Source organism: Triticum dicoccoides, chromosome 6A, assembly GCF_002162155.2.
Source record: "Triticum dicoccoides isolate Atlit2015 ecotype Zavitan chromosome 6A, WEW_v2.0, whole genome shotgun sequence".
NCBI classification, from domain to species: domain Eukaryota; kingdom Viridiplantae; phylum Streptophyta; class Magnoliopsida; order Poales; family Poaceae; genus Triticum; species Triticum dicoccoides.
Window position 1 is genome coordinate 626,906,698 of NC_041390.1, and position 23,542 is coordinate 626,930,239.

Below are 23,542 nucleotides of genomic sequence, written 5' to 3' on the forward strand. Positions count from 1 at the left end.
GTCGGGGGCGGCGTTGAATCTGGGGTCGGGGGCGGCGTGGGGAGAGCGCGCGGCGGCCGAGGGGCGACGGCGGCGGCGAGAGTGGAGTTGATTTGGGGGATGAAGTGGCCGTGGGGAAGGACGAACCGCATGGTTAAGTCAGAAGTACCAGCAGCGCGTTCCAGAAAGGGCGCTACTGCTACGTTAGTTACAGCGCGTTCTGGAATACACGCTGCAGCTAAGGAGATTAGCAGTAGCGCTAGGCCATTATACGCGCTACTGCTAGGTTGGGCTAGCCATGTGCGCCCAGTTCAAACGTAGCAGCAACGCTTTTCGCTAGTACGCGCTACTGCTAAAGTCATAGCAGTAGCGCGGTTTATTTATGCGCGCTGCTACTAAGTAGCAGCAGCGCTTGATTTTGTACAGCGCTACTGGTAAAATTCTGTGTATAGGCTTTTCCCTAGTAGTGTATGACCACCAACGCCAAGCCGCGAAAATCAATTGCCTGTAACAACTAACAAAAAATAAAACACACAACCCTCACAAATGATCTTTGTATCAATTTGCTGAAGTTAATTCCCTTTGATCTCACATAATACTTAAGCTACACAACACTCAAAGAGTCAAAACAATATAGGTACAGTACTGATACCTGAGTGGCATGACATCAAATCTTCTCCTTTCTATCTTTGATAAATAACTACTGAACTTTAGGAGAAAGATAATGGATCTGCAACAACAGCTAAATAGTCATAGTGGTATGCGTCAGTAAATATAACTATGATACTACACATGTGCTTTTGAGGTCGATAATGAAAGACATATTGCCGGATATACCAAGCCCATGTCGTAGACGATGGGATCGATGCACCTCCACTGTTTAAAGGGGCAATTTCGCAGGGACGGGGAAAAGTTGTCCGAGAACCGGCGTCGTCCCTGCTTCTGAAAAGGATGGCCGTGGTGGAGGTCACCGGGGCTTGGGCGCATCGAGGCTGCAGGGTAGCGGCACTGTCCTGACAGGCAAGTGCTTCTCACCTTGACGGCGAATCTGACTTGTGCATCTGGATATGTGTGGAGGGGGCGGCCTGCAGCAGAGAAGTTCCATCCTAGTCGGCCGATGGCGACGGCGGTGGTGCTGCACCGGATCTGACTGAGGTGCCCTTGCTTGCGCGGATGGATTCGTGCGTGCGTGCATGACGGAGCGATGGGTAACAGGCCACCGGCCGGTGGTGTATGGCTTTTGGTTGATGGCGATAGTGGCGTATCCGATGATGTAGGGATGAGGGTGCCGCCGTTGCCCGTTCTGCTGCCATGATATTGGTTTGATCCATATATAATAGGGAAGACCTGAAGAGTAATAGACCAGAACATCGACCGATGGGCTGGTTTTGGGCTTTTGCACTAACACGCCGGTTACAGAAGACGGAAGCGATGCCCAGAGTTTTTCTCTTTTTGCCGGAAATGATGTCCAGGGTTGAATCATACAGTTTGATGAAAATAAAAAGAAAATGATTGCTGAGGTGGACATACTGCATGTCAAGAGAAATAGGATAGTGGGGATGAACTATTTAAGTATTATAGATGAGCTTCTTTTGCATAGTTTTCTTCGTGAAGGCAATATGATGTGAAATCAAAACAACCTCCTTGGAAGGAAACATTTTATTTTGTTCGCACCAAACAAGGCCTACTAATTAAGTACTCCCTTTGTCCCAAAATAAGTGTCTCAACTTTATACTGAACTTTAGTACAAAGTTGTACTAAGTTTGGGACACTTATTTTGGGACGGAGGGAGTAGAAATTACTAGTCTGTCTGTCTTGTTTTTCTTAATGGCTTATTGGCTGATTCTTTCAGCCCTAGGGACAAATGATCTCAAGACTGAATAATACAGTTGTACGTTTTCAGATGTTCTATTGCGTTTGTTTGTAATCGATTACAAATTCAGTTCGTTGGATTGTTTCTTGTTCTGAACATATGTTTTACCTTTATGCTCTTATTTAGTTCTAGAAGAATGCCAATGAAAGCATTGGCAATCTGATGACACCTTCTTATTTTTGTGTGGCGCAGAAGGGGAGGTCAAAGGCCCGAGGCCGCCGCTAGATGTATCTTGATCGGCCGTCCTATCTTCTGAGCGAAAAAACTTGTAATTAATTGGTTATGTGTGTGCTACTATAGGATCTGTGTGCCTGGAGCTTGTCCCAGAGGATCCGTGTGTTAATGTAGGGTTTATGTATTGGGTTTAAACCCATGGTTGTGTATTAGGTGCACTTGTTTATTATGGCACCTTTTTCGTTAACGGTTGAAAAGGGGGTCGATCTGATGCCTTTGTGTTCCCTGGAGCCTGAGTGCCACTGCAAGGGCGGGTCCAACCGGAGAATGAAACATATTTGGGTCGCCGGTAGTTCTGCTCCTCACAATTTTCGCCCGCTTACGATTCGGTCGCCTGGGTAAGGTTGAACTGAAGATTGCAGTGTTGTGGTTGGTTCGAGCTGTGGATGGTTTGTGATTCAGCTTTTGAGAATGTGTGCTGTTTCTAGTCATTCTGGCCTTCTCATTAAACTGCATTTGAGTATATGCCATTTTGTGCAGCCAAATGGAATGGACTTTGATCAGGGAAAATTAAGAAGCAGACACATTTAGCTTGGCAATAATAATAATCAACATTAATGTTACTAAAAGTTTTTTTCTGGGTAATGTTGCTAAAAGTTTGGCTGCTGGTCGAGTATTAATTTGTTTTGACCTATCAATCAACTCAGTGGATAACATAATAAGCAAATTCCCACTGGCGGGTGCAACCAAAAAATGTTGAGAAAAAGATGTTCACAAAATCTACAAATTGTTCACGAATTTTAAAATGTTCTTGATTTAAAAAAACATTCACAATTTGTGTTTTTGAATTTCAGAAAATGTTCACGAATTTGAAAATTCTACTAAATTACAAAAGTTGTTTTAAAATTTTCGTCTTGAATTTCAAAAAATGTTCCCAAGTTTCATTTAAATATTAGTGTATTTCGAAAATTGTGCCAGGATTTTAAAAAAAGTTCACGCATTTGATCCTCTCTAATCCCCGCAAAGGTCCGTGTCGGCGGCGGACCGGCCCAAATCGTTTGGGCCTTGACAGCCCAGCAGACCGACCCAGAACCGCTCTGGCTAACTTTACTTGACCCCGGAGCCCTCTGGCCCTTCCTCCTCCTCCCCTCCCCATCGCCGACCGCCATGGCCGCCGACCCTAGCTCCGACCTCGCCAACGGGGCCCCGGCCCCGGCCCCCGCCGACAAGAAGAAGTCGCGCGAGAGCGAGCGCCGCCGCCGCCGCCGGAAGCAGAAGAAGAGCAAGGCGCCCGCTTCCGACGCCGCCGCCACGGACGCCGACGCGGCCGCAGATGCCGAGGAGGACAAGCCCGACTCCAAGCCCCCGGTACGTGGACGGGCGCCCCTAGGGTTTCTTCGGGTGGGGCTCGCGACGGCCTCTCTGACGCTGTGTTAGTTTGGTTGTGCGCGCAGGTGGAGATCGAGGTGGAGTACGTGCCGGAGGAGCCCGACCTCGCCGACGGCCTCCTCGCCGACTTCAAGAGCATCTTCGACAAGTTCACCTTCAAGGAGCCCGTCGCCGCCGAGGTACCGGTGCCCGTCGATTACCAAGCAAAACCCTACCTACGAATCTCTGCAGTTTTAGCTCCTCTGCTGTGCAATATGACTATTCTGACTAGTATGGTTGGTGGTGTTGTGCTGGCAGGATGGGGAGAAGAAGGACGAGGCGGCCGACGCTGCGAAGAAGGGGTCGGGGTCTGACTCGGACGACGACGACGAGCAGGAGACCCAGCAGAAAAAGAAGGAAGGGGGCATCTCCAACAAGAAGAAAAAGGTTTGCTTGTCTCTCTCTCTGTATCTTCCTGATTGTTGAGTTACCCTTTTTTTATGTGCGATTGTTGTGGTTTAGTAGAAGGCGCTAAGCATGAATTTTGCTGTTTTGGTTTGTGCTTTGTAGCTGGAACAAAGGATGAAGATTGCGGAGCTGAAGCAGATATGCAACAGGCCCGATGTTGTCGAAGTAAGCCACCCCCCTCCTTTCCTTTTGTTGTGAACCAGGTGTGCTGGCAGTCTGGTGTTGCTGTATTACTTCGAACGGATGTCTTGACGCAGCATCCTATTCTACCATACTTGTCCATCATTTAAGCTTTCTGATTTATCCAAGTAGATAATACATAATAAGTTTCCAGGCAACTGTAAAAGGTTATGTTAGGCTGGTTTGCTAGAAAATGGTGCTTGCAACTTTTACCATCACCTCTTGTTGATATAACTAAAGTTGCATTGGAGAATTTGTTTTAAGTCTGTCTACTATTCTGGTCTGGTCATGCAATTTCCATTGGCTGTGCAGTTTGTAACAATGCACTTTGTTAGTGAGGATGTGTTTGAAATTATGTCAACTTTCTGTTTTATCTGAGTAAATAACCCGTAGTAAGGTTCATGGCAACTTAGAAAGCTTATCTTAATCTAGATTGCTAGAAAAATGTGCCAGCAACTTTCACCTTTCACAGTTCCAAGATTAAGATGTATTTCTCCTATTAAAGGCCATGACAGCATGCACACACGTGTACCCATGCAGCTTGTATCTGTGGTGTGAACATAAGATGAGATAATGTCACTAAACTATTTGTTGTGTTCTATCTTCTTTAACTCATTGCCATCAGCAGTGTAAAATTGTTTATGGATTAGCTTCAACTGATGCAATTATGTTCTTCCTGCCAGGTTTGGGATGCGACTGCGTCAGATCCGAAGTTACTTGTCTATCTGAAGTCTTACAGGAACACAGTACCTGTCCCAAGGCACTGGTCCCAAAAGAGGAAATTCTTGCAGGTTTGTAATACATGTACCATGAATAATCTTGTTATGCATAATTTCGTAATGGGTACCATAATCTGAGAAATAAACCATAATCAGAAAATAGTGTTGTTAGTAGTGGAGTTGGTAGGCAGATGCAAACAGACCATCCATTTTCTTTGAACTCCACTTGTAGAAGTGCTGTCGTCTACTAACAAATACTGCATGCTTTCATATATTAACACATAAGTTTTTTCCCATGGACCTGCATCAAAATGCATGTTTTATTATAAGAAGACTCAGAAGCATCAAAATCTACATACTATTAGAATCGCCATGACAAAAAGAAAAAATAAATCTAAACTTCAACACAAGAAAGAAAATCAAAAACAGCAAAACACTTTTTTTCTCGAACATGCATCTAAATGCGTATCATTTTGTGTTAGAAGTAACTCCGTGTAAAATACAGTGCCATGGTTACAAAACCAATACAACCGACCAAAAACAGACATAAAACTAGAAATAAAACAAGACCAAAAAAGCAATGCAGAGCAAGAAAGAGAAACAAACACAAGGGCCAAGGGACAGACTAACATGCCAGGCCCGAATTCACTCAATACCGTGCACACTTGGGTTTTATGATTTATCCTTGCATCATCGAAAAGTGTAAGCCCATAACTGCAACTGTTCGGGCCAGCACGGATATGCTAGTGTAACTCATTGCAAAGTGCCATGGCAGTACCATGGGGTGGGTGTTACTAGAAGAGGGGAGGGAACATATAGTTGATAAGGTTTTTCCCCTCCCTCTTATACAGATATATAATTCTTGCAGGGATGCTGCAACTTCTTGGGAGCAAGGTCTTGGTGGTACTGTACTTGAGTGATTACTGTAGTATAAATGCTAAGTATTTGACCTAGTTGATTCATGCTAGGAATTTCCTTGAAAGACGGTTTGTTCCATCTTGGATCTTGACCTTTGGTCCTCCTTTGTTTGCGCATAAAAGCATATCAGTTGCCCTGGCCTTTGCAACTTTTTTATATCTCTAAAACATGAAATTATGCTTTGCTTCACATTAGCTATATCTTGTCGAATAGATTTTACATCGTCATGTTGTTTCTTTCAGGGCAAGAGAGGTATCGAAAAACAACCTTTCCAACTTCCTGACTTCATTGCTGCAACTGGAATAGAAAAAATAAGACAGGTATGTTAATATCTTGGTCCTTTGTAGCAATGCTATGGACATTGTATCTCCCTTGTCAACTTGGTAACTTCAGGAGCTGAGTTTTGTTGGTACTTTAATTTTTATTCCACAAATGGGCAAGATGGACAAATTGTAAGTAGCTTTCCAAATGCATTTTCAGGCATATATTGAGAAAGAGGATAGCAAAAAGTTGAAGCAGAAGCAGCGGGAGCGTATGCAGCCAAAAATGGGCAAGATGGATATAGATTATCAGGTCAGTTAATTCCTGTTGAGGCTAATCTGAGTTGCTCATAGAAGCACATGCCAGCATTATTTATTTTCCCCCTGATTTTACTTAGGTGTTGAATAAAACATGCCTGCGTTTTCTCCTTGTGCTATACTTCTCTACATGCATATCCGGTTTGCCAGGTGTTTTATTACTTGCCACTTAGGCACTAATACTGATAATGTACATGTGAAAATATCATAGCTGATAAGTACGATGTGTTTCTTCCATATGTTCAAATTTTAGAGATGAGTTAACTTCTGAATGTGCAGGAAAGCAAGTCTCACCGTAATTTTGTTGTGTGCAGGTTTTACACGACGCCTTCTTCAAATATCAAACAAAGCCAAAATTGACTAGTCATGGTGACCTTTACTACGAAGGGAAAGAGTTTGAGGTACTTTTTTTGCTTCACTCTCTTCTTAATGTAAGAAACAGAGATAACTGATAATTGTTTGGGACATGCATATGTCTGTTCTCAAACCTGGCTCGCCGAGCATAATACATGTATGAACTGAACAGGTCAAACTCAGGGAAATGAAGCCAGGTATGCTGTCCCGAGAACTTAAAGAAGCTCTTGGTATGCCAGAAGGCGCACCGCCTCCATGGCTTATAAACATGCAGGTATTGTTCTTTTTAAGAAGAAAAACTCCAGGCAGCTGGTCTTCTGGTTGACTGATCTCTTGTTATTGGCCAGCTATATCAACTGACATGAAATAATTTTGGCAGAGATATGGTCCTCCGCCCTCTTATCCTTCACTGAAGATTCCTGGTCTGAATGCCCCAATTCCTCCTGGTGCTACTTTTGGTTACCGGCCCGGGGAATGGGGAAAGCCTCCTGTGGATGAGGTAATTTACAACAAATGTGCTTTTCATGGGCTCGGCTGTAGTTAAATGCGGCTTCTGTAATGGAAATAAATTTCTTTTCTGATCTATTTATTTGTTTTGGCTAACAGCATGGACGCCCCCTCTACGGAGATGTTTTTGGTATCCTACAGCTGGATGAACCTAATTATGATGTATGTTTGATCGGCTAATTTTCCTTGAAATTGAACTGCAGCTCTACTAGTTAACTGACTTGTGTTGCATTGTATTCCAGGAGGAGCCTGTTGACCGCAGCAAGCATTGGGGAGACTTGGAGGAGGAAGAGGAGGAGGAGGAAGAAGATGAGGAGGAAGAGGAGGAGGAGCTAATGGAAGATGAAGACATGGAAGCTGGCATGCAGTCTGTCGACACCATGTCAAGGTTTGTTCTATAATAATTATTTGATGACTAGCTTAGGTTCTTCCCTAAAGGAACTATGTTTTGACGCCTCTTCTTGTTCTGTTAATAGCACTCCCACCGGTGTGGAAACACCTGACGTCATTGATCTTCGGAAGCAACAGAGGAAAGAGTCTGAAAGGCCAACAGATAAGCAGTTATACCAGGTAAGGGCTTAGCTTCAGTTTTGTGGCATTTCAGGAGCTTTAGTTTGGCTTATTGCAGTTCATAATCAACAATTTGTTCTTTTTCATCTGAAGGTTCTTGAGCAGAAAGAGGAGAAAATCGCACCTGGAACCCTCTATGGATCAAGCCATACGTATGCAACTCTAATACAACAGTCATCTCTACAATATTTTTTCCAGTGGATTTCTGTTTCAGCTACACGGAGAACACATTTTATATATCAATAATTTCTGATGGATTCCTGTTTCAATCATATGGAGAACTCATTTTGTATCTTGCTGTTTTTGCAGGTATGTGGTTGGGGCACAGGATAAAGCTGGGGTTAAAAGGGTGAGCTTTTACATTCCTTGCACCAACCACCAAGTGTACACTTATTTCCATTCCATGCATGCTTTGGTGATTCGTTGACACATCGTCGCGGTTTTCGTTTGCAGGTTGATCTTCTCAAGAATCAAAAGTCCGACAAAGTGGATGTCACCATACATCCCGAGGAGCTCGAGGTTATGGACGATGTTCTGGCAGCCAAGTAAGATCACCTCTCCCCCGTGTCTGCCAAGCTTTGCCTGTCAGTAGCCACGAGTTGAAACATTAACGCCTTCCCTTTAATAAAATGATGAAACAGGTATGAAGAAGCCCGGGAGGAGGAGAAGCTCCGGAACCAGAAGGAAGACTTCAGCGACATGGTGGCGGAGGTATGTTTTTACAAGCAGTCTTGTGTATCTGTTGAGCCAGAAGCAAATACTGAACCCTTTCTTCTCTCTGATCTGCAGAACGCAAGCAAGAGGAAGAGAAAGCACGAGAAGGACGGGAAATCTTCCAAAAAGAAGGACTTCAAGTTCTAGATGGCGTCGTTTTGTCATCGTTCCTCCTCCGCTTCCCAGGAGGAGGATGTTTCCATTTCTTCCTGTAGCATGTACTCTACTCTAAATCAAGCTGTGTATGTATACTTAGCCTCTGGCAAATGTTGAAGTGCTGGATGAGAAGGCCGGATGAAACAAGAAATGAAGATGTAGGCCATGCATGAGAACAAGTTATGATGTTAAATGTAACTGCTAGCATTAGTTTATTGCTGTTATGAAGAGTAATGCTAAGTTTGCTATGGTTGACATAAGTGGTGAATTGCACATTCTGAAACCTGCAGGTGAAGCTGTATCATTAAATTACTGTTTTGTAGTACTCATCTGAGAGGAGAGCTGAGTGCTCGGGAACAAGATGCTTTTAGGGCATAATTTTCCTGGGCAAATGAGGGTCTTGTTGTGATGGAGGTGTTGTAACAAAGAAAAAAAATGTTATAATTGATGTATGTTCTTTTTGTCGGTATCATATTGCATCTAAATAATCGTGAGCCGTTTGAGGTTTATTCCGTTTTAGCTCAAATAAAGATCGACATGGAAGAAAAAAAAAGAGAGTTGGGTTGAAAAAGACTGGGTTTGGGAGAAATGCCTTGGAGACCTGCTCCAAGGTTTCGACCAAAACTACTTTTTGGTAAACTATCTTTGTCCAGCATTTGATTTTATGAATGGAAGCCAAGCTACTGCTATGTCCTGGTTGGCTTAAAGATAGTTATTTCCCTGTTGATACTGATAACTGTGTGATTAAGATATTTTCATCTCCTTTGTTCCTCCACCAATCTTATGCTTAAATCAAATGGTTTTTAGTGGCGACTTGTTGCCTCAGAAACGGTAAAAATCAATATTTTTTTTCCATGATGATATATGTTGTTGTGACAACTACCTTCCCTTCTCAAATTTAAATACGAGTCTCATTTGTTTAACTGTGGTTAATTAATATGAATATGACTAGATTTAGGGGCCGGTGACTCGAAAGAGCACATAATAAAAGGTCAACCAAGAGCATATGACAAAAGATAAACATGTCTATCCCAAGCCGTTGTATTCCACTTCTCCAGTGGCTTCGCATATCCGCTTCCATGGCTGGCACTGCAAGGGGTCAATTTCGTGTTCACGCAGAACTTTGACAACCACTCGAGGCGTGACATACTGCACTCTAGGATCACAGACTCCACATGTCCCCTTCAATCAGATGCTAGCGAGACAGATTATCAACCCCCAATTCTCTAGCCTCGCTCCCACGAGACGCGGGGCCCTAGCTTCGCCGCCGACACCCTCGCCCCCTTCCGTCCTCCTTCTCCTCGCAGTCGCCGGAGGGCGTCCATCGGGCGAAGCCCGTGCGACGCAGGTAGAGGCACGATGTCTGGCGGGGCTCCCGTCGGTGGGGACGTCCGAATCCATTGGCTGTGTGCTAGGAGGCGGTGGTGTATTCGTAGGTTTTCCTCGATCTGGATCTTGCTCTGCGTTTCGGCTGCACGAGCTATGTGTTGGTGGTAACTCGCGCTCCCAACAGACCCCCAAAGACGCGATTTTTTCCGCCAGCACCTGGGTGGGCACAACCCACCAGGGCGCGCCCCCTCTCCTGGCGTGTCCAGGTGGGTTGTTCCCGCCTGGTGGCCCCGCAGACCCTGAAACTGACGCTATAAAATTCTATTTTTTCAGAAAAAAACTAGGGAGAAAGAATTATCACGATCCACGAGACGGAGCCCCTGTCACCCCCTGTTCTTCATCGGGAGGCCAGATCTGGAGTCCGTTTGGGGCTCCGAAGAGGGGGGTCTTCGTTCTTCATCATCACCACCCCTTCTTCATCGCCAATTCCATGATGCTCCCCACCGGGAGTGAGTAATTCCTTCGTAGGCTCGCTGGTCGGTGAGGAGTTGGATGAGATTCATCATGTAATTCGAGTTAGTTTTGTTAGGGCTAGATTCCTAGTTGTTGGAAATATGCCCTAGAGGCAATAATAAAATGGTCATTATTATATTTCCTTGTTCATGATAATTGTCTATTGTCCATGCTATAATTGTGTTATCCGGAAATCGTAATACATGTGTGAATACATAGGCCACAACACGTCCCTAGTGAACCTCTAGTTGACTAGCTCGTTGATCAACAGGTAGTCATGGTTTCCTGACTATGGACATTAGATGTCATTGATAACAGGATCACATCATTAGGAGAATGATGTGATGGACAAGACCCAATCCTAAGCATAGCACAAGATCGTGTAGTTTGTTTGCTAGAGCTTTTCCAAATGTCAAGTATCATTTCCTTAGACCATGAGATTGTGCAACTCCTGGATACCGTAGGAGTGCTTTGGGTGTGCCAAACGTCACAACGTAACTGGGTGACTATAAAGGTGCACTGCGGGTATCTCCGAAAGTGTCTGTTGGGTTGGCACCAATCGAGATTGGGATTTGTCACTCCGTATGATGGAGAGGTATCTCTGGGCCCACTCGGTAATGCATCATCATAATGAGCTCAATATGACCAAGTGGTTGATCACGGGATCATGCATTGCGGTACGAGTAAAGTGACTTGCCGGTAACGAGATTGAACGAGGTATTGGGATACCGACGATCGAATCTCGGGCGAGTAACGTACCGATTGACAAAGGGAATTGTATACGGGATTGATTGAATCCTCGACATCGTGGTTCATCCGATGAGATCATCGAGGAGCATGTGGGAGCCAACATGGGTATCCAGATCCCGCTATTGGTTATTGACCGGAGAGTCGTCTCGGTCATGTCTGCTTGTCTCCCGAACCCGTAGGGTCTACACACTTAAGGTTCGGTGACGCTAGGGTTGTTGAGACATTAGTATACGGTAACCCGAAAGTTGTTCGGAGTCCCGGATGAGATCCCAGACGTCACGAGGAGTTCCGGAATGTTCCGGAGGTGAAGAATTCTATATAGGTAGTCCTTTCGGCCACTGGGAAAGTTTCGGGGGTCACCGGTATTGTACCGGGACCACCGGAAGGGTCCCGGGGGTCCACCGGATGGTGACACCTATCCCGGAGGGCCCCATGGGCTGAAGTGGGAGGGGAACCATCCCCTGGTGGGCTGGTGCGCCCCCCTTGGGCCTCCCCTGCGCCTAGGGTTGGAAACCCTAGGGGTGGGGGGCGCCCCACTTGGCTTGGGGGGCAAGTCACCCCCTTGGCCGCCCCCCCCATCTAGATGGGATCTAGAGGGGCCGGTGCCCCCTGGACCCCTATATAAAGAGGGGGGAGGGAGGGCTGGGCACCCTAGCCCCTGGCGCCTCCCTCTCCCTCCCGTGACACCTCTCCCTCTCGCTGAGCTTGGCGAAGCCCTGCCGAGATCCCCGCCGCTTCCACCACCACGCCGTCGTGCTGCTGGATCTCCATCAACCTCTCCTTCCCCCTTACTGGATCAAGAAGGAGGAGACATCTTCCCCAACCGTACGTGTGTTGAACGCGGAGGTGCCGTCCGTTCGGCGCTCGGTCATCGATGATTTGGATCACGACGAGTACGACTCCATCAACCCCATTCTCTTGAACGCTTCCGCTCGCGATCTACAAGGGTATGTAGATGCACTCCTTTCCTCTCATTGCTAGAAGACTCCATAGATTGATCTTGGTGATGCGTAGAAAATTTTAAATTCTGCTATGGCCCCAACAGTGGTATCAGAGCTAGGTCTATGCGTAGTTTCTATGCACGAGTAGAACACAAAACAGTTGTGGGCGTCGATATTGTCAATTTACTTGCCGTTACTAGTCTTATCTTGATTCGGCGGCATCGTGGGATGAAGCGGCCCGGACCGACCTTACACGCACGCTTACGTGAGACAGGTTCCACCGACTGACATGCACTAGTTGCATAAGGTGGCTAGCGGGTGTCTGTCTCTCCCACTTTAGTCGGATCGGATTCGATGAAAAGGGTCCTTATGAAGGGTAAATAGAAATTGGCATATCACGTTGTGGTTTTGGCGTAGGTAAGAAATGTTCTTGCTAAGAAACCTATAGCAGCCACGTAAAAATTTGCAACAACAATTAGAGGACGTCTAACTTGTTTTTGCAGCATGTGCCGTGTGATGTGATATGGCCAAAAGGATGTGATGAATGATATATGTGATGTATGAGATTGATCATGTTCTTGTAATAGGAATCACGACTTGCATGTCGATGAGTATGACAACCGGCAGGAGCCATAGGAGTTGTCTAAATTTATTATGACCTGCGTGTCAACATATAACGTCATGTAATTACTTTACTTTATTGCTAAACCGTTAGCCATAGTAGTAGAAGTAATAGATGACGAGACAACTTCATGAAGACACGATGATGGAGATCATGGTGTCATGCCGGTGACGACGATGATCATGGCGCCCCGAAGATGGAGATCATAAGGAGCAAAATGATATTGGCCATATCATGTCACTATTTGATTGCATGTGATGTTTATCATGTTTTACATCTTATTTGCTTAGAACAACGGTAGCTTAAATAAGATGATCCCTCGCAATAATTTCAAGAAAGTGTTCCCCCTAACTGTGCACCGTTGCGAAGGTTCGTTGTTTCGAAGCACCACGTGATGATCGGGTGTGATAGATTCTAACGTTCTAATACAATGGGTGTAAGCCAGATTTACACACGCAATACACTTAGGTTGACTTGACGAGCCTAGCATGTACAGACATGGCCTCGGAACACGGAAGACCGAAAGGTCGAGCATGAGTCGTATAGAAGATACGATCAACATGAAGATGTTCACCGATGTTGACTAGTCTGTCTCACGTGATGATCGGACACGGCCTAGTTGACTTGGATCATGTTTCACTTAGATGACTAGAGGGATGTCTATCTGAGTGGGAGTTCATTGAATAATTTGATTAGATGAACTTAATTATCATGAACTTAGTCTAAAATCTTTACAATATGTCTTGTAGATCAAATGGCCCACACTAATGTTGCCCTCAACTTCAACGCGTTCCTAGAGAAAACCAAGCTGAAAGATGTTGGCAGCAACTATATGGACTGGGTCCGGAACCTGAGGATCATCCTCATAGCTGCCAAGAAATATTATGTCCTAGAAGCACCGCTAGGTGAAGCACCCATCCCAGAGAACCAAGATGTTATGAACGCTTGGCAGTCGCGTGCTGATGATTACTCCCTCGTTCAGTGTGGCATGCTTTACATCTTAGAACCGGGGCTCCAAAAGCGTTTTGAGCAACACGGAGCATATGAGATGTTCGAAGAGCTGAAAATGGTTTTCCAAGCTCACGCCCGGGTCGAGAGATATGAAGTCTCCGACAAGTTCTTCAGTTGTAAGATGGAGGAAAATAGTTCTGTCAGTGAGCACATACTCAAAATGTCTGGGTTGCACAACTGCTTGACTCAGCTGGGAGTTAATCTCCCGGATGACGCGGTCATTGACAGAATCCTTCAGTCGCTTCCACCGAGCTACAAGAGCTTTGTGATGAACTTCAATATGCAGGGGATGGAAAAGACCATTCCTGAGGTATATTCAATGCTGAAATCAGCGGAGGTGGAGATCAAAAAGGAACATCAAGTGTTGATGGTGAATAAAACCACTAAGTTTAAGAAAGGCAAGGGTAAGAAGAACTTCAAGAAGGACGGCAAGAGAGTTGCCGTGCCCGGTAAGCCAGTTGCTGGGAAGAAGCCAAAGAATGGACCCAAGCCTGAGACTGAGTGCTTTTATTGCAAGGGAAGTGGTCACTGGAAGCGGGAATGGTTCCAAGGTCGATGTGATCGCCGTCGGCATGCTACCTCTACATTTACCTACGGGATTAGTTTTAAACCTCAATAATTGTTATTTAGTGCCAGCTTTGAGCATGAACATTGTATCGGGATCTCGTTTAATTCGAGATGGCTACTCATTTAAATCCGAGAATAATGGTTGTTCTATTTATATGAGAGATATGTTTTATGGTCATGCCCCGCTGGTGAATGGTTTATTCTTAATGAATCTCAAGCGTAATGTTACACATATTCATAGTGTGAATACCAAAAGATGTAAGGTTGATAATGATAGTCCCACATACTTGTGGCACTGCCGCCTTGGTCACGTAGGTGTCAAACACATGAAGAAGCTCCATGCAGATGGACTTTTGGAGTCTCTTGATTACGAATCATTTGACACGTGCGAACCATGCCTCATGGGTAAAATGACCAAGACTCCGTTCTCCGGAACAATGGAGCGAGCAACCAACTTATTGGAAATCATACATACTGATGTGTGCGGTCCAATGAGTGTTGAGGCTCGCGGTGGCTATCGTTATGTTCTCACTCTCACTGATGACTTGAGTAGATATGGGTATGTCTACTTAATGAAACACAAGTCTGAGACCTTTGAAAAGTTCAAGGAATTTCAGAGTGAGGTTGAGAATCAACGTGATAGGAAAATAAAGTTCTTACGATCAGATCATGGAGGGGAATATTTGAGTCACGAATTTGGCACACACTTAAGGAAATGTGGAATAGTTTCACAACTCACGCCGCCTGGAACACCTCAGCGAAATGGTGTGTACGAACGTCGTAATCGCACTCTATTGGATATGGTGCGATCTATGATGTCTCTTACCGATCCACCGCTCTCATTTTGGGGCTATGCTTTAGAGACTGCCGCATTCACTTTAAATAGGGCTCCGTCGAAATCCGTTGAGACGACACCGTATGAATTATGGTTTGGGAAGAAACCTAAGCTGTCGTTTCTAAAAGTTTGGGGATGCGATGCTTATGTCAAGAAACTTCAACCTAAAAAGCTCGAACCCAAGTCGGAAAAATGCGTCTTCATAGGATACCCTAAGGAAACCATTGGGTATACCTTCTACCTCAGATCCGAAGGCAAGATCTTTGTTGCTAAGAACGGATCCTTTCTGGAGAAAGAGTTTCTCTCGAAAGAAGTAAGTGGGAGGAAAGTAGAGCTTGATGAAGTACTGCCTCTTGAAGTGGAAAGTAGCGCAGCTCAGGAAAATGTTCCTGTGGTGCATGCACCAACTAGAGAGGAAGTTAATGATGATGATCAAGGTACTTCGGATCAAGCTCCTACTGAACTTCCTAGGTCCACAAGGACACGATCCGCACCAGAGTGGTACGACAACCCTGTCTTGGAAATCATGTTGTTAGACAACGGTGAACCTTCGAACTATGAAGAAGCGATGGCGGGCCCAGATTCTGACAAATGGCTAGAAGCCATGAAATCCGAGATAGGATCCATGTATGAAAATGAAGTATGGACTTTGACTGACTTTCCCAATGATCGGCGAGCCATAGAAAATAAATGGATCTTTAAGAAGAAGACAGACGCAGATGGTAATGTGACCATCTACAAGGCTCGACTTGTTGCTAAGGGTTATCGACAAGTTCAAGGGGTTGATGTTGGAAATATGCCCTAGAGGCAATAATAAATTAGTTATTATTATATTTCCTTGTTCATGATAATCGTTTATTATCCATGCTATAATTGTATTGATAGGAAACTCAGATACATGTGTGGATACATAGACAACACCATGTCCCTAGTAAGCCTCTAGTTGACTAGCTCGTTGATCAATAGATGGTTACGGTTTCCTGACCATGGACATTGGATGTCATTGATAACGGGATCACATCATTAGGAGAATGATGTGATGGACAAGACCCAATCCTAAGCCTAGCACAAAGATCGTGTAGTTCGTATGCTAAAGCTTTTCTAATGTCGAGTATCATTTCCTTGGACCATGAGATTGTGCAACTCCCGGATACCGTAGGAGTGCTTTGGGTGTGCCAAACGTCACAACGTAACTGGGTGGCTATAAAGGTACACTACAGGTATCTCCGAAAGTGTCTGTTGGGTTGGCACGAATCGAGACTGGGATTTGTCACTCCGTGTAAACGGAGAGGTATCTCTGGGCCCACTCGGTAGGACATCATCATAATGTGCACAATGTGATCAAGGAGTTGATCACGGGATGATGTGTTACGGAACGAGTAAAGAGACTTGCCGGTAACGAGATTGAACAAGGTATCGGGATACCGATGATCGAATCTCGGGCAAGTATCGTACCGCTAGACAAAGGGAATTGTATACGAGATTGATTAAGTCCTTGACATCGTGGTTCATCCGATGAGATCATCGTGGAACATGTGGGATCCAACATGGGTATCCAGATCCCGCTGTTGGTTATTGACCGAAGAACGTCTCGGTCATGTCTGCATGTCTCCCGAACCCGTAGGGTCTACACACTTAAGGTTCGATGACGCTAGGGTTATAAAGGAAGTTTGTATGTGGTTACCGAATGTTGTTCGGAGTCCCGTATGAGATCCCGGATGTCACGAGGAGTTCCGGAGGTAAAGATTTATATATAGGAAATCCTGTTTCGGCCATCGGGACAAGTTTCGGGGTCATCGGTATTGTACCGGGACCACCGGAAGGGTCCCGGGGGTCCACCGGGTGGGGCCACCTATCCCGGAGGGCCCCATGGGCTGAAGTGGGAAGGGATCCAGCCCAAAGTGGGCTGGGGCGCCACTTTCCCCTAGGGCCCATGCGCCTAGGGTGGGGGAAACCCTAAAAGGAAGAGTCCTAGGAGGGGAAGGCACCTCCTAGGTGCCTTGGGGGGGGAGGGAATCCTCCCTTGGCCGCCACCCCTTTTCCCATCTAGGGCTGCCGCCCCCCCTAGGGGTGGGAACCCTAGAGGGGGCGCACCCTCCTCCCCTCCTCCTATAAATAGTGAGGCCTAGGGGCTTCCCAACACATGATTTGATCTCTCCCTGTTGGTGCAGCCCTCCCTCTTTTTCTCCTCATATCTCCTGTGGTGCTTGGCGAAGCCCTGCAGGATTGCCATGCTCCTCCATCACCACCACCCCGTTGTGCTGCTGCTGGATGGAGTCTTCCTCAACCTCTCCCTCTCTCCTTGCTGGATCAAGGCATGGGAGACGTCACCGGGCTGTACGTGTGTTGAACGCGGAGGTGCCGTCCGTTCGGCACTAGGATCATCGGTGATTTGGATCACGACGAGTACGACTCCATCAACCCCGTTCTCTTGAACGCTTCCGCTTAGCGATCTACAAGGGTATGTAGATGCACTCTCCTTCCCCTCGTTGCTGGTCTCTCCATAGATAGATCTTGGTGACACGTAGGAAAATTTTGAATTATTGCTACGTTCCCCAACAGTGGCATCATGAGCTAGGTCTATGCGTAGTTTCTATGCACGAGTAGAACACAAAGTAGTTGTGGGCGTTGATTTTGTTCAATATGCTTGCCGTTACTAGTCTTATCTTGATTCGGCGGCATCGTGGGATGAAGCGGCCCGGACCAACCTTACACGTACTCTTACGTGAAACTGGTTCCACCGACTGACATGCACTAGTTGCATCAGGTGGCTAGCGGGTGTCTGTCTCTCCCACTTTAGTCGGATCGGATTCGATGAAAAGGGTCCTTATGAAGGGTAAATAGCAATTGGCATATCATGTTGTGGTCTTTGCGTAGGTAAGAAACGTTCTTGCTAGAAACCCATAGCAGCCACGTAAAACATGCAAACAACAATTAGAGGACGTCTAACTTGTTTTTGCAGGGTATGCTATGTGATGTGATATGGCCAAAGGATGTGATGAATGATATATGTGATGTATGAGATTGATCATGTTCTTGTAATAGGAATCACGACTTGCATGTCGATGAGTATGACAACCGGCAGGAGCCATAGGAGTTGTCTTAATTTATTTATGACCTGCGTGTCAACATAAACGTCATGTAATTACTTTACTTTATTGCTAACTGTTAGCTGTAGTAGTAGAAGTAATAAGTTGGCGAGACAACTTCATGGAGACACAATGATGGAGATCATGATGATGGAGATCATGATGATGGAGATCATGGTGTCATGCCAGTGACGATGATGATCATGGAGCCCCGAAGATGGAGATCAAGAGGAGCAAAGTGATGATGGCCATATCATGTCACTATTTGATTGCATGTGATGTTTATCATGTTTATACATCTTATTTGCTTAGAACGACGGTAGTAAATAAGATGATCCCTCATTACAATTTCAAGAATGTGTTCTCCCCTAACTGTGCACCGTTGCTAAAGTTCGTCGTTTCGAAGCACCACGTGATGATCGGGTGTGATAGATCCTTACGTTCACATACAACGGGTGTAAGACAGATTTACACATGCAAAACACTTAGGGTTAACTTGACGAGCCTAGCATGTGCATAGACATGGCCTCGGAACACAAGAGACCGAAAGGTCGAGCATGAGTCGTATGGTAGATACGATCAACATGAAGATGTTCACCGATGATGACTAGTCTGTCTCACGTGATGATCGGACACGGCCTAGTTGACTCGGATCATGTAATCACTTAGATGACTAGAGGGATGTCTATCTGAGTGGGAGTTCATAAGATGAACTTAATTATCCTGAACATAGTCAAAAAGGATTTTGCAAATTATGTCGTAGCTCGCGCTATAGTTCTACTGTTTAGATATGTTCCTAGAGAAAAATTAGTTGAAAGTTGTTAGTAGAAATTATGCAGACTAGGTCCGTAAACTGAGGATTGTCCTCATTGCTTCATATAAGGTTTATGTCCTTAATGCACCGCTTAGTGTGCTGAACCTCGAACGTCGTCTGTGGATGTTGCGAACATTTGACATACACGTTTTGATGACTACATGATAGTTCAGTGCGTAATGCTAAATGGTTTAGAATTGAGGCACCAAAGACGTTTTTGAAACATCGCAGAACATATGAGATGTTCCAAGGATTGAAATTGGGATTTCAGGCTCGTGCCCACGTCAAGAGGTATAAGACCTCCGACGATTTTCTTAGCCTGCAAACTAAGGGAGAAAAGCTCAATTGTTGAACTTGTGCTCAGATTGTCTAAGTACAACAATCGCTTGAATCGAGTGGGAGTTGATCTTCTAGATGAAATAGTGATGGTTCTCTGAAGTCATTACCACCAAGCTGCTTGAGCTTGGTGATGAACTATAATATATCAGGGACATATATGATGATCCTTGAGATATTCGCGATGTTTGACACCACTAAAGTAGAGATCAAGAAGGAGCATCAATTGTTGATGGTTGGTGAAACCACTAGTTTCAAGAAGGGCAAGGGCACGAAGGGATACTTCATGAAACGGCAATTTAGCTGCTGCTCTAGTGAAGAAACCCAAGGTTGAACCCAAACCCGAGACTAAGTGCTTCTGTAATAAAGGGAACAGGCACTGGAGCAGAATTACCCTAGATACTTGGTAGATGAGAAGGCTGGCAAGGTCGATAGAAGTATATTGGATATACATTGTGTTGATGTGTACTTTACTAGTACTCCTAGTAGCACCAGGGTATTAGATACCGGTTCGGTTGCTAAGTGTTAGTAACTCGAAATAAAAGCTACGGAATAAACGGAGACTAGCTAAAGGTGAGATGACGATATGTGTTGGAAGTGTTTCCAATGTTGATATGATCAAGCATCGCACACTCCCTCTACCATCGAGATTGGTGTTTGCGTTGAGCATAGACATGATTGGATTATGTCTATCGCAATACGGTTATTCATTTAAAGAGAATAATGGTTACTCTGTTTATTTGAATAATACCTTCAAATGGTCTTACACCTGAAACGAATGGTTTATTGAATCTCGATCGTAGTGATACACATGTTCATGCCAAAATATAGTAATGATAGTACCACCTACTTGTGGCACTGCCACGTAAGTCATATCGGTATAAAACGCATGAAGAAGCTCCATATTGATGGATCTTTGGGCTCACTCGTTTTTTGAAAAGTTTGAGACATGCGAACCATGTCTATTGGTGTATATGCATGAAGAAACTCCATGCAAGTGGACCATTTGGACTCACTTGATTTTGAATCACTTGAGACATGCAAATCATACCACATAGGCAAGATGACTGAAAGCCTCGGTTTCAGTAAAATGGAACTAGAAAGCAACTTGTTGGAAGTAATACATTTTGATGTGTGCAGTCCAATGAGTGCTGAGGCGTGTAGTGGATATCGTTATGTTCTTACTTCACAGATGATTTGAGTGGATGTTGAGTATATTTACTTGATGAATCACGAGTCTGAATTATTGAAAGGTTCAAGTAATTTCAGGGTGAAGTTGAAAGATCATCGTGACAAGAGGATACAATATCTATGATATGATCATAGAGATGAATATCTGAATTACGAGTTTGGCATAGAATTAAGACATTGTGGAAATTGTTTCAAAACTAATACAGCCTGGAACACCATAGTGTGATGGTGTGTCCGAACATCATAACTGCACCCAATTGGATATGATGCATACCATGATGTCTCTTATCGAATTACCACGATAGTTTATGGGTTAGGCATTAGAGACAACCACATTCACTTTAAATAGGGCACCACGTAATTCCGATGAGATGACACCGTATGAACTATGGTTTAGAGAAACCTAAGCTGTCATTTCTTAAAAGTTTGGGGCTGCGATGCTTATAAAAAGTTTTAGGCTGATAAGCTCGAACCCAAAGCGGATAAATGCATCTTCATAGGACACCCAAAACAGTTGGGTATACCTCCTATCTCAGATCCAAAAGCAATAAGGGATTGTTTCAAGAATCGGGTCCTTTCTCGAGGAAAAGTTTCTCTCGAAAGAATTGAGTGGGAGGATGGTGGAGACTTGATGAGGTTATTGAACCGTCACTTCAACTAGTGTATAGCAGGGCACAAAGAGTTGTTCCTGTGGCACCTACATCAATTGAAGTGGAAGCTTATGATAGTGATCATGAAACTTCAGATCAAGTCACTACCAAACCTCGTGGGATGACAAGGATGCGTACTACTTCAGGGTGGTACGTGATCCTATCTTGGAAGTCATGTTGCTAGACAACAATGAACCTACGAGCTATGGAGAAGCGATGGTGGGCCCGGATTCCGATAAATGGCTCGAGGCCATATAATCCGAGAGAGGATCCATATATGAAAACAAAGTGTAGAATTTGGAAGAACTACTTGATGGTCGTAAGGCTGTTGAGTACAGATGGATTTTAAAAGGAAGACAGACAATGATGGTAAGTGTCACCATTGAGAAACCTCGACTTGTCGTTAAGGTGTTTCCCGACAAGTTCAAGGAGTTGACTACGGTGAGACTTTCTCACTCGTAGCGATGCTAAGAGTCTGTTGGAATTATATTAGCGATTACTGCATTATTTATGAAATCTTGCAGATAGGATGTCAAAACATTGTTTCCTCGACGATTTTCTTGAGGAAAGGTTGTATGTGATACAACCGGAAGGTTTTGTTAATCCTGAAAGATGCTAATAAGTATGCAAAGCTCCAGCAATCCTTCTAAGGACTGGAGTAAGCATCTTGGAGTTGGAATGTACGCTTTGATGAGATGATCAAAGATTTTGGGTTTATACAAAGTTTATGAGAAACTTGTATTTCCAAGGAAGTGAGTGGGAGGACTATAGAATTTCTGATGAGTATATGGTGTTGACATTCAGAAATGACGTAGAATTTCTGGAAAGCATATAGGGTTATTTGGAAAGTGTTTTTCAATGGAAAGCCTAGATTAAGCTACTTGAACATTGAGCATCAAGATCTATAAGGATAGATCAAAACGCTTAATGGTACTTTCAAATGAGCACATACCTTGACATGATCTTGAAGGTGTTCAAGATGGACCAGTCAAAGAAGGAGTTCTTGCCTGAGTTGCAAGGTATGAAGTTAAGACTTAAAGCTCGACCACGGCAGAAGAAAGAGGAAGGACGAAGGTCGTCCCCTATGCTTTTATCATAGGCTCTCTACAGTATGCTATGCTGTGTACCACACCTGAAGTGTGCCTTGCCATGAGTCAGTCAAGGGGTACAAGAGTGATCCAAGAATGGATCACAGGACAGCGGTCAAAGTTATCCTTAGTAACTAGTGGACTAAGGAATTTTCTCGATTATGGAGGTGGTAAAAGAGTTCGTCGTAAAGGGTTACGCCGATGCAAACTTTGACACTAATCCAGATTATTCTGAGTAGTAAACTGGATTCGTATAGTAGAACAGTTATTTGGAATGGCTCCAAATAGAGCGTGGTAGCTGCATCTAGGAGATGACATAGAGATTTGTAAAGCACACACGGATCTGAAAGGTTCTGACCCATTGACTATAACCTCTCTCACAAGCATAACATGATCAAACCCAGAACTCTTTGGGTGTTAGTCACATGGGGATGTGACCTTGAGTGTTAATCACATATCGATGTGAACTGGATTATTGACTCTAGTGCAAGTGGGAGACTGTTGGAAATATGCCCTAGAGGCAATAATAAATTAGCTATTATTATATTTCCTTGTTCATGATAATCGTTTATTATCCATGCTATAATTGTATTGATAGGAAACTCAGATACATGTGTGGATACATAGACAACACCATGTCCCTAGTAAGCCTCTAGTTGACTAGCTCGTTGATCAATAGATGGTTACGGTTTCCTGTCCATGGACATTGGATGTCATTGATAACGGGATCACATCATTAGGAGAATGATGTGATGGACAAGACCCAATCCTAAGCCTAGCACAAAGATCGTGTAGTTCGTATGCTAAAGCTTTTCTAATGTCAAGTATCATTTCCTTGGACCATGAGATTGTGCAACTCCCGGATACCGTAGGAGTGCTTTGGGTGTGCCAAACGTCACAACGTAATTGGGTGGCTATAAAGGTACACTACAGGTATCTCCGAAAGTGTCTGTTGGGTTGGCACGAATCGAGACTGGGATTTGTCACTCCATGTAAACGGAGAGGTATCTCTGGGCCCACTCGGTAGGACATCATCATAATGTGCACAATGTGATCAAGGAGTTGATCACGGGATGATGTGTTACGGAACGAGTAAAGAGACTTGCCGGTAACGAGATTGAACAAGGTATCGGGATACCGACGATCGAATCTCGGGCAAGTATCATACCGCTAGACAAAGGGAATTGTATACGGGATTGATTAAGTCCTTGACATCGTGGTTCATTCGATGATATCATCGTGGAACAT

At 44.6% G+C, this 23,542-nt stretch overlaps 1 protein-coding gene across 1 annotated transcript; it reads left to right on the forward strand.

The window, feature by feature from the left end:
- The first annotated feature begins 2,472 nt into the window (after window positions 1–2,472).
- LOC119316179 (splicing factor 3B subunit 2) lies at window positions 2,473–8,818 on the forward strand. The gene is made up of 19 exons (XM_037590511.1): window positions 2,473–2,499; window positions 3,053–3,394; window positions 3,481–3,594; window positions 3,713–3,841; window positions 3,965–4,027; window positions 4,726–4,833; window positions 5,922–5,999; window positions 6,160–6,252; window positions 6,572–6,658; window positions 6,784–6,885; window positions 6,991–7,110; window positions 7,218–7,280; window positions 7,361–7,506; window positions 7,595–7,688; window positions 7,782–7,840; window positions 7,998–8,037; window positions 8,142–8,233; window positions 8,330–8,399; window positions 8,478–8,818. Exons 1-19 carry the CDS (start codon window positions 2,473–2,475, stop codon window positions 8,547–8,549), a joined length of 1,899 nt encoding a protein of 632 aa, XP_037446408.1. The 3' UTR covers window positions 8,550–8,818.
- Window positions 8,819–23,542: the final 14,724 nt, after the last annotated feature.